General features: G+C 48.9%; 1 protein-coding gene across 1 annotated transcript; it reads right to left on the bottom strand.

Annotated features, from left to right (window-relative positions):
* Positions 1-1,160: 1,160 nt before the first annotated feature.
* LanA (laminin subunit alpha) lies at positions 1,161-16,023 on the bottom strand. Its single transcript, XM_018006845.2, has 17 exons — positions 15,314-16,023; positions 14,976-15,122; positions 12,532-13,156; positions 12,259-12,468; positions 12,086-12,194; positions 11,726-12,027; positions 11,392-11,664; positions 11,277-11,337; positions 10,422-11,210; positions 9,703-10,354; positions 9,130-9,636; positions 8,724-9,057; positions 8,560-8,665; positions 6,744-8,500; positions 3,313-6,679; positions 3,026-3,240; positions 1,161-2,957 (listed from the first exon to the last, which is right to left on the bottom strand). Exons 1-17 carry the CDS (start codon positions 15,545-15,547, stop codon positions 1,495-1,497), a joined length of 11,151 nt encoding a protein of 3,716 aa, XP_017862334.1. The 5' UTR covers positions 15,548-16,023; the 3' UTR covers positions 1,161-1,494.
* Between the last annotated feature and the right edge of the window lie 604 nt (positions 16,024-16,627).

Raw genomic sequence — 16,627 nt, 5'->3', positions numbered from 1 at the left:
AAAATTAAAAAAAAAGAGGAAAAAGAAACTAAAACAACTCAAATCAACTCAAAAAGAATAGTAAATCTAAGTAATAGGTATTAATTAATAGCAGATCAGTGTTAGGCGCTGTTCTGTGGTTTTATTTCCTTTTGAAAGAAACAAAGCGTCAAATGTCAGGGGGAACGTGTGATAATAATGTAAATTCGGGTCGTTCGTTCGCGTCGCGTTAAAAACTACAAAATATATAAAACTAACAATACGGGACTTCCGCCCCCGGGTCCCCAATAAGAATGTAAATCAAACAAATAACTGATAACTGAAAAAAGCAAAAGCAAAACTAAAACTATATGAAAAAATCGTGATTTCGTTGTACCTTAAACCGAATTCATCGCGGAATTTCGGTCGCGTTCGCGTGCGTTTGTATCTCTCTATCTCGGGTGATCTTAGTGATTAGCGATTAAGCAGTAAAGAATTAAAAAAAAGAAAGAAAATAATTTAATATAAAAAGTTTAAATTAATTGAAAAGCAACAACTAAACACGAACACAAACACACATACACACAATAGAGTAGGCATAAAATATGTATGTAGATATTTTTAGTTCATACAGAATTGAGTTTCTCATTAAGTTCTATATTTTGTTCAAAACTTAGGCAAAAATAGTGAAAGCAGAATACATAGGGAAATTCAATTGATTTTTTATAATTATGTTAATAAAGATGAAAAAAAGAAAGAAAAATCAGCACATCTAATATATGACATATGTAACCCAACCAATATTTACAATATATATATATATATCGATATTTATTTGTTTGCAAATTATTTCCTTGCTGTAAATTTCACACTTTCTATGAATACAACACAATTTTACTGAAAACACATATGTACACTGAATGTATATATGTATACCGAAATAATTATTGTATTAGAATCTATAAACAAGTCCTTTACACAATAATGAAATATCTAATACTATTAAAAGGCCTACGTAGCGTGCGGGACAGTAAAATGTCCCGGATTCCATATGGAGTCGCTCTGCTGCAGCTTGTGTATCCAATTCTCTATCTATCTAGTGAGACTTGTCTAAGAACTAATCGGAAAACTTGAATAAATATGTATGTATAACATAATCGTAAACCCAAATGAGTTTTTCTTCACACCTATGGCAATTAGGATTGAATTGATAAAAAATGTTTATTTATTGAAGGCAAATTAAAATTCTATTCATCAGAATGACGAAAATATTAAACAATATATGGATATTACGGATTGGCACAAGATTTTACTTATATAAACTAATATGTACGACGTTCGGCTATACTGTAAGTCCGTGACTCGTGGAACTTCCAGATTATTTGGCAGCTCGTCGATCTTGTTCGTTTGGTTTGTTCGTTCGTAGTCCATTTCAGAAATCCAGAGTTTGTCATCTCTCCATGTTGGCTAACTTGACATCCATTAGTAAATCATATCGGGTATCCTTGATCAAGTCGAGTGTCGTTGTACGGGGGCTTAGTTCTGTGGGCAAACACCTTGCCAGATGTCGCCAAAGACCAGATTTGGCGTTATGGTCACATCCTTCTTGTTGACTTGGACGTTTTTGATGCAACCGTTGTAGGTCTTTCGGGTCTTGATGCCCGGCGCCTTAGCGAACGCATGATGACCACCCATGAATAATGGGCGATTCGTCTTGGTGAACGCCGAGCCGTCACTGCCCACTCCGGGCTTGGAGCTGATATAGTCCACGGCAATGGTGATCACAAATTTGGATTTGATGGCCTGCACGTTGCGCCATTTGCCGTCACAGAAGCTGGCACCGTCCGGCAGCGTGTAGTTGGTGACAATTGTGTTCTTGGCATCGGACTTCACGGTGAAGAAGAGCGAATTGTTGACCAGCTCCAGGATCATGTACGAATTCTTGCCATGCACTGAGAACAGCAAGCCATTCGGATCTCGTGGTCGGAAGTCAAAGTTGATGCTGACATCGGTGCCCACAATGAAGCGCTCAAAGAGCTTCACATAGCCAGTGGGCTGATGGAAGTAGTATCCGAGCTCCACTTCCTCGGAGCAAGGCACCACCTGGTGCACAATCGGCTCCGTCTCCAGGCCCAGGCCATTGAACTTGATGTCCCGGATGCAGCCGTTGTAATATGATGTGCTGTTGCCTCCAAAGCCAGTTTGAAGTTTGAGATTCGATTCCAGGTATTTGGTAATGCCGCCCACATAGACGGGGAATGTCACCGACAGGATTGGCGGCGTGGTGGCGCGTTCATTGTTCAGCTCCACCGAGCCCGCCTGCTCCGCGCCATCTATGCTGAGGCTAATCTTGCGATTGGTGCGCACAAACTCTACTGTGTGCCAATTGCCATCCAATAGATCCTCCTCGCTGGAGATCTTCGCCGAGACGGTGGCGCCAACGCTCACCTGGTGGTACACACGGCCATCCGACATGTAGACCGCTATGAAGTCATCCGTCTCCTGGCCAGCTGCATAGAAGAGCAGGCCATTGGGATAGCTGGTTCGTATGGACAAGCTGATATCGTAATGCTTGCGCAGCTTGACGGGTAGTGTTTGGAATTCCAGACGCTGATCCTTGAGCGAGTAGAAACGATAGCCCGCCTGCACGAAGTCTACATCATAATTGGGAGTGACGGGCAGTTTGCAGCTGGGATCGCTGGGCTGGTTGAGGATGGGTGGCGGACGCAGTTTGCCAATTGGCTTTGGAGTGGTGGGCGGACCCAATGGTGGGAGTGTCTCCACTATGGGCAACGGTGTGGTGGTCGTTGTTGTTGTAGTTGTTGTGGTGGTTGTGCTTGGCGTAGTCGACGTTGTTGTTGTTGTTGTGGAACTTTCAGTTGGCGGAATCATAAACATGTCCACATTATCAGGCTTATGTGGTTGTCTAGGCTCTGACGGCGGCTCCAGTTCATTGGTGCCACTTGGATAGTAGGTGGTCAACAAGCTTGGCTCGTACGCTGAAAACGACAGATTTACCGAGAGATCAGAATAACGTGGAGCAAGGGAAGTCACTTGACTCGCTTACCTAGTATATGCTCTGGACAGCCATTGATGTTGCCATTCTTCTTCTCCACGCTGTCCGCAAAGTTGATAATCTCCCCGTTGACGGTGACGTCGCTGATGCAGCCCACGAAGTAGGCCAACGTGGATATGACACCCTTGGGCGGTACATAATTGTCTGGCAGTCCACCAAAGAATATATCGCCGCCACTTATCTCCAGAGGAGCGGGCAAGCCCATCCTGTCAAAGATCAATTCGTAAATAAAGTTTCTCTCTATGATTATCTACATATATATACAAAAATTCACTTACCGTTCATCTTGGGTGTCATCCACGGAGAGTCGAAGCTGATCGGCATCGTGGTGTACAGTCACCGAGTGATCCTCGCCATCGTTATACTGCTGGCTGTTGATGACCACCTCGCTGCCCATGCTGCGCAGCGTGAGATAGCCACGATCCAGGGTGAGGGCAATGGTGGAGCTCTGATCGTAGTTGGCGGCATAGAAGAGCACGCCATCGGGCTGGCGGGTCTTGAAGCGCAGTACCACATCGAAATTGTTGTTGGACGAGACGTTTCCGATGCGCAGGAAGCCATACTCATGGGGTGGATACGATAGCGTCGTGGAGAACTTGTCGGGGCAGCCCTCGGCCACGCCCGTGCCATTTGTATACTGTGTCAGATCCACTTTCTGGCCAGCGATGCTGACGTCATCGATGCAACCGTCAAAGTTCTGTTCGACAATTTCCGAAAAGTTGCGAGGACCCGGATAGCCGCCGAAGTACATGCGCTTCAGATTGGGCATATCTTCCTTGCCGCCGGCGGGCGCCTGCTCGTGGAATATCAGCACATCGTCCACCTTGAGCAGTCCATGGCGACCCTCTCGCTCGGCCACCACGCGATGCCATTTGTTGTCATTGTAGTGCTGCTGGCTGCCCGAGGATACCAAGCTGTCGCCCAGCTTGAAGCGGAAGAAGACTGCCCCGTTGACCAGCTCGATGGACATGTAGTGCGAGCCACGGCCATAGAAGAACAGAAGACCGTTGCCGGAATCCTTGGCAGCCTTGAAACGGAACTGAATGCTCGAGCGGATCTTGAAGTTGAACTGTGACGCCTTCAGCTGGACAAATCCGTTGCCCTTGAAGCGCAGACCCGTGACCGGCATTTGTTCTTCGAGCAGCACGTCACGTTCCTTGGCGCCCTGCTTATTCTCCTCGCCATAGACAAAGTTCCAGAGGCCGACGTTCTCATCGCCTATGCGCAGATCCTCGATATCGCCATTGAAGGAGCTGAAGTTGATGTCATCGGGTGCAATGAAGTCGGAGGGACCGGGATAGCCGCCGACAAATAGTCGACTGTTACGATCCACATGCAGCACATTGTTGGAGCCAACCAAAAAGGCGGATTTGGTGTGATCCTTGATGTCCTTATTCTTCAGCTGCTCCCGTATGGTGAGCTTGGCATTGGAGCCCACACGATCGAATATGGCCAGATACCAATTGCCATCGGCCACGTACTTATCGCTGGTGATTCGCTCCGGTCCGTTGCCCAGGTCAATGGTCATGATCGGATACCCATTGAGGATCTCCAGGGCAACAAAGTCATTGTTCTTATGGTTGGTCTTGTTGTCGTTGCCCAAATACAGGAGGAAACCGTTCGGTTCATTAGTTCTGAATGCCATCGACAGGTTGGTCTTGGTGGCTAGCAGTGGCACCTTCTCGGGTGTCTTCAGCTCCAGCACGGTGTTATTGGTAAAGTGTACGCCCACCTTAATGTTGTTGGCGATGCGTCTGGCGGTTTCGATTTGACGCTTCAGCTGCTCAATGTCCTTGCCGAGCTTCTGACTGCGTTCAGTCACCTGCTGCTGCTCGGCGCCGATCTCATCGACAAGCTCACCCAGCTTGGGAAGGTGCTTCTCTACGTTGTCCAATTGATTGTTCGCCTGCGAGATGTCCTTGTTGGTTATGTCCACATCGCGACTAATGTTCTGTGCCTTTTCTAGCTCTTTGGGTGTTTGGGCACTAACTGGCTCCAGGATTTTAAGCACGTTCTCCAAAATTTCCAGAGCATCGCTGGCATTGCTATTCGAGCTCTTCCACAGATCCCGTTGCGTTTCAGCTGGCAATTTCTCGATCAGTATATTGATCTCCTTCAGCTGGTCATTGGTGGCGTCATTCAACTTCGAGATTTGCTGCACCTTGCCAGCCGAGGCATTGAGACGCGGCTCCAGATCATCCTGCACCTTAAGCAATGCTTGACGCGCCTTCTGCAACAGCTCCATCGACTTGATATCTGCTTCTCCGGCACGCTCCTCAATGCCATCGGTCTTCTGAGTGGCATCGCTTGCGGCGTTTTTGGCATCCTGTGCCAATGCCTCAGCCGACTGCACAGCCTCCACAATATTTGAATAAGCGGTAGCCGCCTGCATGGCCGGCTCCGAGCTGGAGGTCATATCGAAGTATTGGGCGGCCAGGTCCTTGGCTCTCAAAGTCAAGTCGGCTGCCCGCTCCTCGGCCTGCTGCGTCAGTTCGTCGGCCTCAATGTACTGGGAATCGCGTTCCGGCAGATAGTTATCCACGTCCATATTGACCGCCTTCAGCTGCTTCAGTGCTGTGCGCAGATCGTCCAGTTTCTTGTCAATGTGTGTGAGCGTAAAGTCCCCATTTTTCAGATAGTTCTCCGCTTCATTGATATTCTTCTCTGCCTCCCGCTCCTGCTCGGAGACCGTGTCGAACTTGGAATTGTCATACGCCTGCTTGTTCAATACATTCAGGCGTTCCACGTCGGCAGACTGACTTTGCGACTCCTCGCTCCAGTTTAACAGATCCTCCAGATTGTCGCTGAATTCGCCAATTGAAGTCTTCAAGTCGATCAGACTTTTGTTTTGCTTCTTGATCGGATCCACTAAATTGTCCACCTCGTCGTACAGTTGGCGCGCCTTATCCAGCACCAGCTCATTGGTCTGCACCTCGATGGTGGTGGCATTGATTTGGTTGAGTAGGTATTGAGCCTGCTCTAGAGCGGCATCCATTTTGGTGCCCTCCGTTGCCTCAAGATTCTCTGACAGAGCCTCGACCGCGTCAATGGCATCCCTGGCTTGTTCCACGGTGCCCAGTGCCTCCTCATGCACGGCGGAGACGTTGCTTAGCAAAACGCCAGATCTGAGACGAATGTCCACGGCATTGTCAAGCGTTTGATTGACCTGCTTGGCATAGACTTTGGTGTCCGTCTCCAGATCGCTGATTAGCTTTTGTGATGGCGACAAGTTTACGGTGGTTGGGTCCAGGGCCTGCACCTTTGGTGCCAGCTCATCCGCCAGATCGTCATAGTAGTTCAGCTTCTGGCTGGTAAAGAAGGCCATGCTGACGCTTTCAAAGTCCTGTAGGACGCCGTCGATCTGATAGCGCATCTTATCGGTCAGATCGAGGAGTGCATGATGACAGTTGTTGCACTCCATGCAGCCATCCTCAGTGAGCACCCAGCGATTCGGGCACGCCTCACAGCGATCTCCAATCACGCCAGGCAGGCAGACACACTGACCCGTCTGCGGGTTGCAGCCGGTGCCGGAACGCGAATAGCCCTGATTGCAGTTGCATGGCGTGCAGCCGTCCTTCTCGTACTTCCAGTGATCCACGGTGCAGCGATCGCACTGACGGCCCGTTACACCAGGTTTGCACAGACCTGAAATGATAAGGAAAGATTAGAGGAGATCTGGATATTGGATATGATGGAGGCAAGTACTTACAGTGTCCCGTATGTTCGTTGCACTGGGTCGAGTTGGATGCAGCTCCGCAGTCGCACGCGCGACAACCAATGCCGGAATCGAAGCCATAGTGATCTGGTTTGCAGCGATCGCAGCGTTCGCCAATGACGTTATCGTGGCACTTGCACTTGCCCACGAAGGGATCACACTCCAGAGTGCCCAGCTCGTCGCAGTCGCAGCTCTGGCAGTTCTTCAGCTGCACTGCATCGCCGTAGAAGCCAGGTGCGCACAGGTTGCAGGCCATGCCCGAGGTATTGTTCAGACAACGCAGACATTCGCCTGTGCGAGTGTCGCAGGAGCCTGGCTCATTCGGATTTATATTGCCGGAGCATTCACAGGGCTTGCACACATCACCCGGCGTCTCGGGCGAGCCATAGAAGCCATTGGCGCAGCTCTCACAGCGTGCACCCGTGTACCCGGGCAGGCACTCGCAGTGGATCTCCTCGCCCGACTCCGAGATCTCGCATCCGGAGGCAAAGTTGTTCGAGTCGAAGGGCAGTGGACAGGCGCAGATCATGCAGTCGTGCGGCGACCCATTGGTGGCATTGCCATAATATCCAGGCACGCACTGCTCGCAGTGGTCGCCACGCGTCGAGTGCTGGCAGTCCTTGCAGACGCCAGTGGCACAGTCGCAGGTATCGGCATGGCCGTTGCACTCGCAGGGCACGCAGTAGCCGCCATACGGCCCGTTCTCCACACGATGATAGCCCGGGGCGCAGTCCTCGCACGAGTGTCCCATATAGCCGGGCGGGCACTGGCAGTGCTCCACGGCCAGGAATTGATATTCGCCCGTGCCGTCGGCATCCTCGTCGGCCAGCGTCAAATAGACATCGGAGAGCTGCGTATTCAGGGTTTGCTCCCAGTAGTTGGCGCGTATGAAGATCATTCGGAGATCACGCAAGGCCATCATGAAGTCGGCGCGGTTGACAGACCCCCCAGTCAGCGTCTGGAAATTCGTCTCCACCATTTGCAAACGATTCTTGAAGGGCAAATTGCTGCTCGGCTGCTCGTAGCTCTGGTGCACAAGCACATGATCCTTGCTGAGCAAAATCACATCCGGCGCCACAATGGCCTTGCCCACAAAGCCCGATGTGAAGAACAGTGTATAGGCCAGATCGCCGCCATATGCCGATATGTGGCTGTTCTGATTGAGCAGATAGTCCAGGACGCCGAAGTAGGCAATGCGCTGATCGCCCGGATCCCTGTAGGAGAAGTCCGCCTGCAGTGTGGTCTCGTTGAGCACAAGCTCCTCCTGGGACACATCCCATATCTCGAACTCGACGCTATCTTTGCTGAAGTCGACCGAGTTGATCGTGCTCTGGCTCATCAGGCTGACGTTGTAGACGCGCAGATAGGCGCTGGTGCAGCGCGAGGTCTTGCCAAAGCAGAAGCAGGTGGTGCAGCCATCGGGATTGCTCGCCTGCAGATTGTACGTGCCGTCCACGCACTGATCACAGTCGCGTCCGACCACATTCTTCTTGCAGAAGCAGCTGCCGTCGATCTTGTCGCACACCTCCAGCTCCGTGCCCGGCGTATGGCAGCTGCACTGGCTGCAGCGCGGGAACTCGTAATAGCCATTGGCACAGCTGTCGCAGGCGCGTCCAACGATGTTCTCGCGGCACTCACAGGAGCCGTTGAACATGTCGCACTGCTGGTTGCCATTCGCAATGCCCAAGTAGTTGCAGCTGCAGCTCTCGCAGCCAATCACCTGGTGGAAGCCATAGGTATTCTCCGCGCACCTGCAATGTCATAGTTCCCTTAGTTTCATACAAATACAATCATAGCATCGATGACTTACTTGTCACACAGTACGCCAATCACATTTGGAGGGCACATGCATTCACCCGTGTTTGGCTCACACATGGCCGTGCTGGGGCAGTCACAGGGCTTACAATCGGGGAAGCCTGAAGGACAGATGAGCGATGCTTAGGTAATGCATGGAATCAATCTTAACAATCTTACCGTAGTAGCCTGTGCGACAGGCCGTGCACTGACGTCCGATCACATTCTTGCGGCACTGGCACTGTCCACCAAACGGATGACACTCGAAGCTGGTGGAGCCGGCATAGTCGCAATTGCAGGGCAATGCGCCGCTGTTGTAGTCGGCGGTCAGGGAGAACACCGCATTCTGGCAGAACTGGCTGGCATTGTGTGTGATGTGGAAGTGATCCTGGCCGCAGCTCTTGATGAACTCCTTGGTCTGGTCGAATGTCTCCTCAACCAAGAGATCGTCATTATACTGATCGACAGGCACCACCACCAAATAGTCCAACCAAACGCCCTGGGGTCGCGAGTTCTGTTATGAAGAGGATGATATGATATCAAATCAAAAGAGAAATTGAGTTACTAGTTTATAGCCCATATTTACCGTCAGGGTAAACTTGAAGTCATCCTCAATATCGAACCACCAGTTGTCGCCAGTGGGTCGAATGACTCCACGACAACCCGAGCTGGATGGGCAATGCTGAATGTCGAACTTGCCATCGTATTGATTTTTGCCAGCGGTCAGTGTGTAGAGCACCTGGTACTTGGGATGATTGGGCTGGTAGTACTTCACCAGAATGACATAACGGTGCGGCTCCGGCACTTTGGACTCAATCACAATTGTGCCCTCCTGTCGGTTATCCAAGTGCACCAGCTTCACACGCTCGTCGAAGGCGGCATATGGAGGTTTGTTTGTGGCAATGCGATCCTCGTGATCCGTCTCGAACTCAATCTTCTTCGAGTCGGGCACTGAACGGAACTTGGGTGTGGCGCAGGCCTTGTTGTGTATAACACAGACCGGACTTGGATTGATGTAATCAATGGACCACTGATCGACTGGGATGGCCGTTACGGAAATAATGGGCACGCGATAGACATCATCGATATCCGCCTGAAGCATTGAAATAGTTTAGCTATAAGAAACTATCGATCCGATCTGGCCAACGAAAATACTCACAAATATGGTAACCGGCTGCAGTTCCTCCTTGTTGATGTAGAAGGCCTTTTCGCGGCCGTCGTCATTGATGGGCGTGCGGCAGACCGTGGAGTAAAGGCAAGGATACAGATAGACCGAGGATTGAGAGTCTGGATCATTGCCCAGCCTGAGGTTCACATCGTACGGCACTGCAAAGTTTCTCTCGCTGATGTAATCGATGACAAAGATGTAGCGCCCACTGCGCGGCACATCCACAATGTAGTTGAGCTCCTTCTGGGTGTTGCTCAGCACAGGTATCTCGCCCACATGGCTGACGATCTCCAAGTGCTCCGGATCGCTGTATACCTCAGTGGGGTTTGTCGGTTTATCGTTGGGGCCAATGATGAAAGGATTGGACGCTGGCTCAAACACATCGACAGACGCGTATTTGTAATGGCGACACAGCTCCATGCTGCCCAGCTCACAGGGATTGGCTATGTGACGGGTCAATATGGATGCCTCATAGTAGGCAGCTGGCAGGAGCACAAAGTAGTCCAGCATCACATTCTTGTTGGCCTTGGTGGTGAAGTTGTAACGTCCCGGATCGAGAACGACGGCCGAAGGCTTATTGCCCTTGGGTCCAGAGACGGTGACAAACTCGGGTTGGGTTGTTGGACGCAGCAGAACCTTGACACTGGATGGATTATAACATATATGTTAAAAACACGGATTCGATGTTATTCAAGTTAGTTCGAACTCACTTTTGGTCCACCTCCAGTGGGTTCTCGGACTGTATAAGTATGCTAGCCGTAACATTCTTCTCGTTGGGGTTCTTGTAGCGTATGACAACACGATACACCGAGGACTTGACCACGGTCAGCTCATTGCGCACCTCGTTCTGTATGTCGTTGAACACGGCGTAGCCTTTGCTGCTGAAGTCGGGGAAGTCCTTTTCGTTGGACTGGTAGCGAACCAGAGTGCCCGACGGCTGATGGCCATCCTCGTACTCATATTGGAACTGATGCAGCGTGGGGAAATAGTGAGTGGTCAGCGGCTGGGTGCAGGCGCGACCCGTAACACGCGGATGGCATTTGCACTGGCCGCTGATCTTGTCGCACTCGCTCTTCCATGAGCCGCCAACATCACAGCTGCAGTCCTTGCAGCCAAACAGCGAAGAGCCATCCAGATCGAAGGTGCCATCCTTGCATTCGCGGCACTGTCGGCCCATCGTGTGGGGCTTGCAGTGGCAATTGCCCGACTTGGGCGCACAGGTGTCCAGGCCCGAAACGGTGCCGTCGATGAAGCAATCGCACTCCTGACAGCCCTCCGGATTGGTGATGGTCAAGTTCCAGTAAAGCGGCTTGCACTCATTGCAAATCCTGCCTGTCACTCGCTCCTTGCACTTGCACAGCTCACCCACGGGCACCGACCCACAGCCAGCAAACTGATCGATCACACCCGCAGGATCGCAGTTGCAGTCCTCGCAGGCGGGGAAGTTGTAGAAGGACTCCTTGCATCGCTCACACTGACGACCGTCAAAGTTGGGTTTGCTGCAATCGAAAAAGGGGATTAGTACAGATTTATAATGTATTTACTTTCAACCGTATTGGGCGTACCAGAAGCAGCCGTCCTCATTGCAGGTCACGCCCTCCGAGCCATGTTCGTCGCAGTTGCAAGCTGTAAATGATGTGGTTTAGTTTTCGAGTGAGCACCCTCTATGCATCGACTTACGCAAGCACTCCGGATAGTTGTAGTAGCCGGCGCTGCACATGTTGCAGAGCTTGCCGGAGTAGTTGATGAGGCAGTTGCACTTGCCGGTGTTGTCGCACGTGATCGCCGAGCTGCCCGTGGTGGAGCAGTTGCAGGGCTGGCACGACGGATAGTTAAAGTATCCCGGCAAGCAGCGATCGCAGCGCGGTCCACCAAAGCCTTCGCGACAAATACACTGTCCAGTTTCTTTATTACAGATTTCCGACTCGGTGCCCTCATGATCGCAGTCGCAATCTGCCAGAGAAGATGACATGAATATAGTGAATATAATTCATCCGGAAATGCATCTACTTACAGGAGCACGTGGGTTCATTGTAGTAGCCATCCTTGCACCGTTCGCACTGCGCGCCGCCCCAATTGCTGAGACAGGTGCAGTTGCCGGAGACGACATCGCAGTCGTTGTTGATGGAGCCCAGCTTGTTGCACTGGCAGGCCTTGCACTCGGGGAAGCCGTAATACGATTCGGCGCACTCCTTGCACAGGGCGCCCGCGAAGTTCGTCTTGCAGGGGCAAATGCCGTTGACAGCCTCGCAGTTGTAGCCATTGGTGCCGTTCAGATTGCACTCGCACTCACGGCACTGCGGATAGCCATAGTAGCTGGAAGGAGTCACAGGTTAGCTTAGTTCCACTTAACGTGGCAGGTCACTTTGCTCACCCATAAGAGCAGGAGTCACAGTTGGGCGGCTGGAAGGCGGCACGGCACTCGCACTTGCCCGTCTCCTCCTCGCAGTGACCCGTCGAGTAGAAGAAGTCGCAATTGCAGGCTGCAAGCAAGTTTTTATTGTTGATGAATCCCATTTAGCTCCACTCCGAGCTCAATGCACTTACGACTACAGACATCCGTCTCGTTCCAGTACTTGCCCCTGGGGCGATAGTACTTGGGCTTGCACTTGTTGCAGTTGGTGCCTTCGGTGTTATGCTGGCAGTTCTGGCAGACGCCGCCGCCATCGTAGTGGCCATGGATGTCCAGGGAGAGACCCTTGCGATTCACCTCCTCGTCGTAGATGCACTCGTTGCTGTGGCCATGGCAATTGCAGGCTATCAGAAGAAGAGATGCAATGATTTAATATTCGAATGGGAGGCGTCACACATGCTACTCACGCTCGCAGTTGAATGGACGCGCGTTGGTGTTCTGGCGCCACTTCTTCTGCTCGAATCCCGGACAGCACTGGTTGCACTGAATGCCGCAGGTGTGGTGCTGGCAGCGACAGGCGAGAATGCGCACCGGACTCAGCGGATCCTTGACATCGCAGGTATCGGCATGGCCGTTGCACATGCAGCGTCCTCCGATCGAGATGTCCTTGATCGAATAGAAGTAACGTCGTGTCACGGTCGGATCCTGTCGTGCCACAGACATCAAGTGACCCAGCAGATTCTTGGTACGCAACAGACGTATGCGGACATTGGTGGCACGTGTCCACTCCTGCAGCACGGTCGAGTTGAAGTAGTTGGTGGCCGAGGGACGTCCATTGAGCAGCATTACGGGTATTTCGCCATTCTCTAGCGGCACAATTTTCGAATAGTCCGTGGTGCAAATGACATCGTCGTCGCGCGTTATTGGCTTATAGGTGTCCTTGCCAAAGTACGTCTCACAATCGGCGGGCGTGTCGGAGAAGTGCTGCCACGGCGTCCAGGTCTTGCCATAATCCGTCGACTTCTCCAGAGTCCAGAGGCCCGGACGTGGCGAGTTGCCCATGCGAATGAACAAGTAGGCGACATGGAATTCCTAAAGATGAAGATATGATTTATGAGGAAATTTGATATAAAAGAGTTAGCTATAGATTCTAGAAATTCTTAGTTTCTGAAAGAATCTTATTTTATTAAAGATATATTTCTTCCTAATCCAAAGATCTGATAGGCTATAATCCTTATTTCTCTTTCCAATGGTTACAAAATAAATTGAGACACATATGTAATACCAATTTTACATTAATTCCCAACTAAAGATCTGCTTAGTTCAAACTCATCTTAAAAGTCTTTGAGCAATAGAATCTTTTCCCCACTAGAAGATTACCAAAGGCCAAGCGAATTCATTAAAATTTATTAGCTTCGTGTACACATAAGATCTGTGTAGATATGTCAATATCTCTCTCGCTGTGTGTGTGTGTGTTCCTTATGTATGCGTACAGAGCTTGCATGAGATCATTGAAGAGAATTAACTCTATGCTCTCCAGTATACTAAATTTATCTGCGTCCACAAAATGTTTGTTTACTTTGTATTTTTTTTTTGCCGTTTGCTTTTCAATTTGAAGTCAATTGAAAAGGAACCAAATGAATATATGTATGTATGTATATATGCATATGTTCGGAAGGTATATGTAGAGAGATACATAAATAAAAGATTGTTTACAGTGGCTCTGGTTTGTATGCTTACAATGTTTTGGCAGTACATAAGGCCTAGACGAAATGAGTTTATGTTGTTATATAAAATACTTTTAGGTATAAGTCATTTTCAGTTGTTTAAGTTAAATGCCATTAGAATAACATTTCAGCATTTTTAATCTGAGATATATACCTACATAATTCTTTTCAGCGTATATCTACAAATATTTTCCCCAAATGCATTCAAAGTACTAAAAAGACTGTTGCAGGCGTTTGCATTTTTAGATATTAGATGATCTCATTTCATTGCTCAACAGCTTGAGTTGCATATGTATACATACATATGTACATTTGTAACGTATAGTCTATGGAACTGGGGCTATAAGTAGCTACAGCTATATGATCTGTAGCGTTTCCGTTGCAAGTGCGATAAGTCGAGTGCCGAGTGTGACCCCAAAGTTGTTATATGGAACAATTTCAGACTATACTAAATGATAAGCGTGGGCTGCGACTATATAAAATTCTTTCAAGTGCTATCAGTAGTTAGAGAGTACATATAGAGCATCAAGAACTAAATTGTATACATTCTAAGCACGAAGATGCCTTTTTTTTTAGCTACTTATCGCTACGAAAAAAATAAATATTAAACAAGAGTCAACGTTCTATGTGGCAGTTTCTAAGTGAACATGTAAACTGAGACAAGCCAACATAAAAATATATATATATATATATAAGCATGTATATACATGTGTGTGTGTGCTTGGGGTCCGGTACATAAAAAGCTGATAACCCGCCAACTCCAAAGGGGAAACAACAGCAGCGATTGAACAGCTCAGCAAGATTTTTCGCTGTGGCTTCAAACTGAACAGAAAAAATAAAAAAAAAAAGAAAGAATCAGGGTTCCCTTCTTCTTCTTCGTCGTCGTCGTCGCTGTGGACGTCGAAAATGAAATGAAAACCCATTAAAATTGTTTTCTTTTCAAGCAATCCGCTCACTAATTTTACGAGCCTGTCTGAACGAACGTCTCCCAGTTCGCTGTCTGAGTTAGGAACAGTTCAAGATGATCGAACCAGCACACATATGAGAACGTCACACACACACATGCATGCTGTTGCATTGACTCGTTTTCTGTGGTTCCCTCCTCCCCCGCTGCACTCTTTTATTTTATTTTTTTGGCTACACCTTTCTCTGACGGTTGTGCGTTTGTTCTGATTGCTGTTTACCTGTTCGAAATTGATGGTCAAATTGACTTCGTTGAATTTCATGCCACGGGACAAGGGCGGACTCTGCCACCAGGCCTCGGTGCCATCGATTGCATTCGATGGCGGATGATTCTTCTCCGGCACATTGGGATCACAATAGTCGCAGACCTAAAAAACAGAAAAACACATGTTATTATATAAAACTTCAGTCCATAAATAGATTCAAATTTGAATGTTCAACACATGTGGCATGAAAGATCTTCAACAAGAAATATTTTGTATGTATACTCAAAGTTAGAAAGTAAAAAAAAAAATCTTTAGAAATATTTTGATATTTCTGTATATTCTGTATATCCTACCTGTCCTTGAATAACTGAATAATCAATGTGATCATTCTCTGTATTCGCGCCGACCAGTTTGCAGTAGAGTTCGGGTCCATCTGTATCCTCGCCACATGTGGCGGTTGCTTGAATCTTGCGGCCAGTGGCCAGATTGAAATATGGCGGCGTTAGCTCAGCATTGCACAGTGCGATAAGCAGGGTCAGGCAGAAGGCCACGCCCATGGCACTGATTGGGGTCGCACGCAGCCCCATTCTGCGCTCTCACTCTCTGTCTCTTTCGCTCACACGCACAAGCGGGCGCACAGCAATAAGAAATGTCCTTTATCTGGCCTCACTTCCGGTTCACAGTTATGTATTCGACTTTCTTATCTTCTGGCACTTTTTATTTACTTTTTCACTTTTTCGATTACAATTCACTTTTCTTTTCAGAGCCCATCCAACCGCACTGGATGGCTCGTCGCGAGCAACTGAAGTTCATGCAGTGAGAAGTTTTCCTCGGTACCCCAAACAAATAACGTCTGCATCGGAAACTGACGGAAGCAGCGATAGTGCTCGGCTCACCCGAAGATCGGCTGTCGGCTGTCGCTTGTCGGTTGTCGGTTGTCGGCTGTCGATGATCCCGGTCCATTTATTACTTCATCGCACAGCTGAGAGAGCGGAGATAACGAACTCACTTAACGTCGTTTGTTGTGCTTGCGCTATTCGTTCACATTTCGCTCAGCACTTCCAGTTATTTTCTGCTCTCGCCTTATCTTGTGCTCGCGCTCTCTGCCGGCCGGCGTTTTGCTGCGCGTGGAATGAGTGTGGAATGGGAGTGAGATGGAGAGTAAGACACAGCTTGTTTACGTAGCTGTTGGAAAGCGAAGAGCCGTTAGAGACTATAAATTTGTATTTAATAAAAAAGCTTGTACCATGTCCAGTTGACAGTTGTTAAAAGGACTGGATAATAAAACAGCAATTGTAATTGTCTGTACATTTATAAAAGTTTCGTCTAATTAGAACTTAAATTCAATGTATTAATAAATACGTATTGGTTAACTCATAGTTTCGTTTTGCTGAAATACAAAATACATACATATACCAATAAAAATAACTGTTCTGAAGGTGAATAACGGCTCACATAGCCAATTCTTAGTCAGGCATAGCCAATAAACTGAATCGAAACTCAACCTACAATCACTGAAAACTTGAAGTTTATTGCTAGAGCTATTAAATAGCCAAAAAAGTAACGGCCTGCGCGAAACGCCTGCATTGAGCTGCTGAAAATCACGATCAAAATACAGCTAAAATTCATGACCAATCTAGTGGCAGCGCAGTCGACGGCGACTGTGG

This window comes from Drosophila arizonae, chromosome 4, assembly GCF_054131065.1.
Source record: "Drosophila arizonae isolate 15081-1271.41 chromosome 4, UAZ_ARI_1.0, whole genome shotgun sequence".
NCBI lineage: Eukaryota > Metazoa > Arthropoda > Insecta > Diptera > Drosophilidae > Drosophila > Drosophila arizonae.
This window is presented reverse-complemented; position numbering and strand designations above follow the sequence as displayed.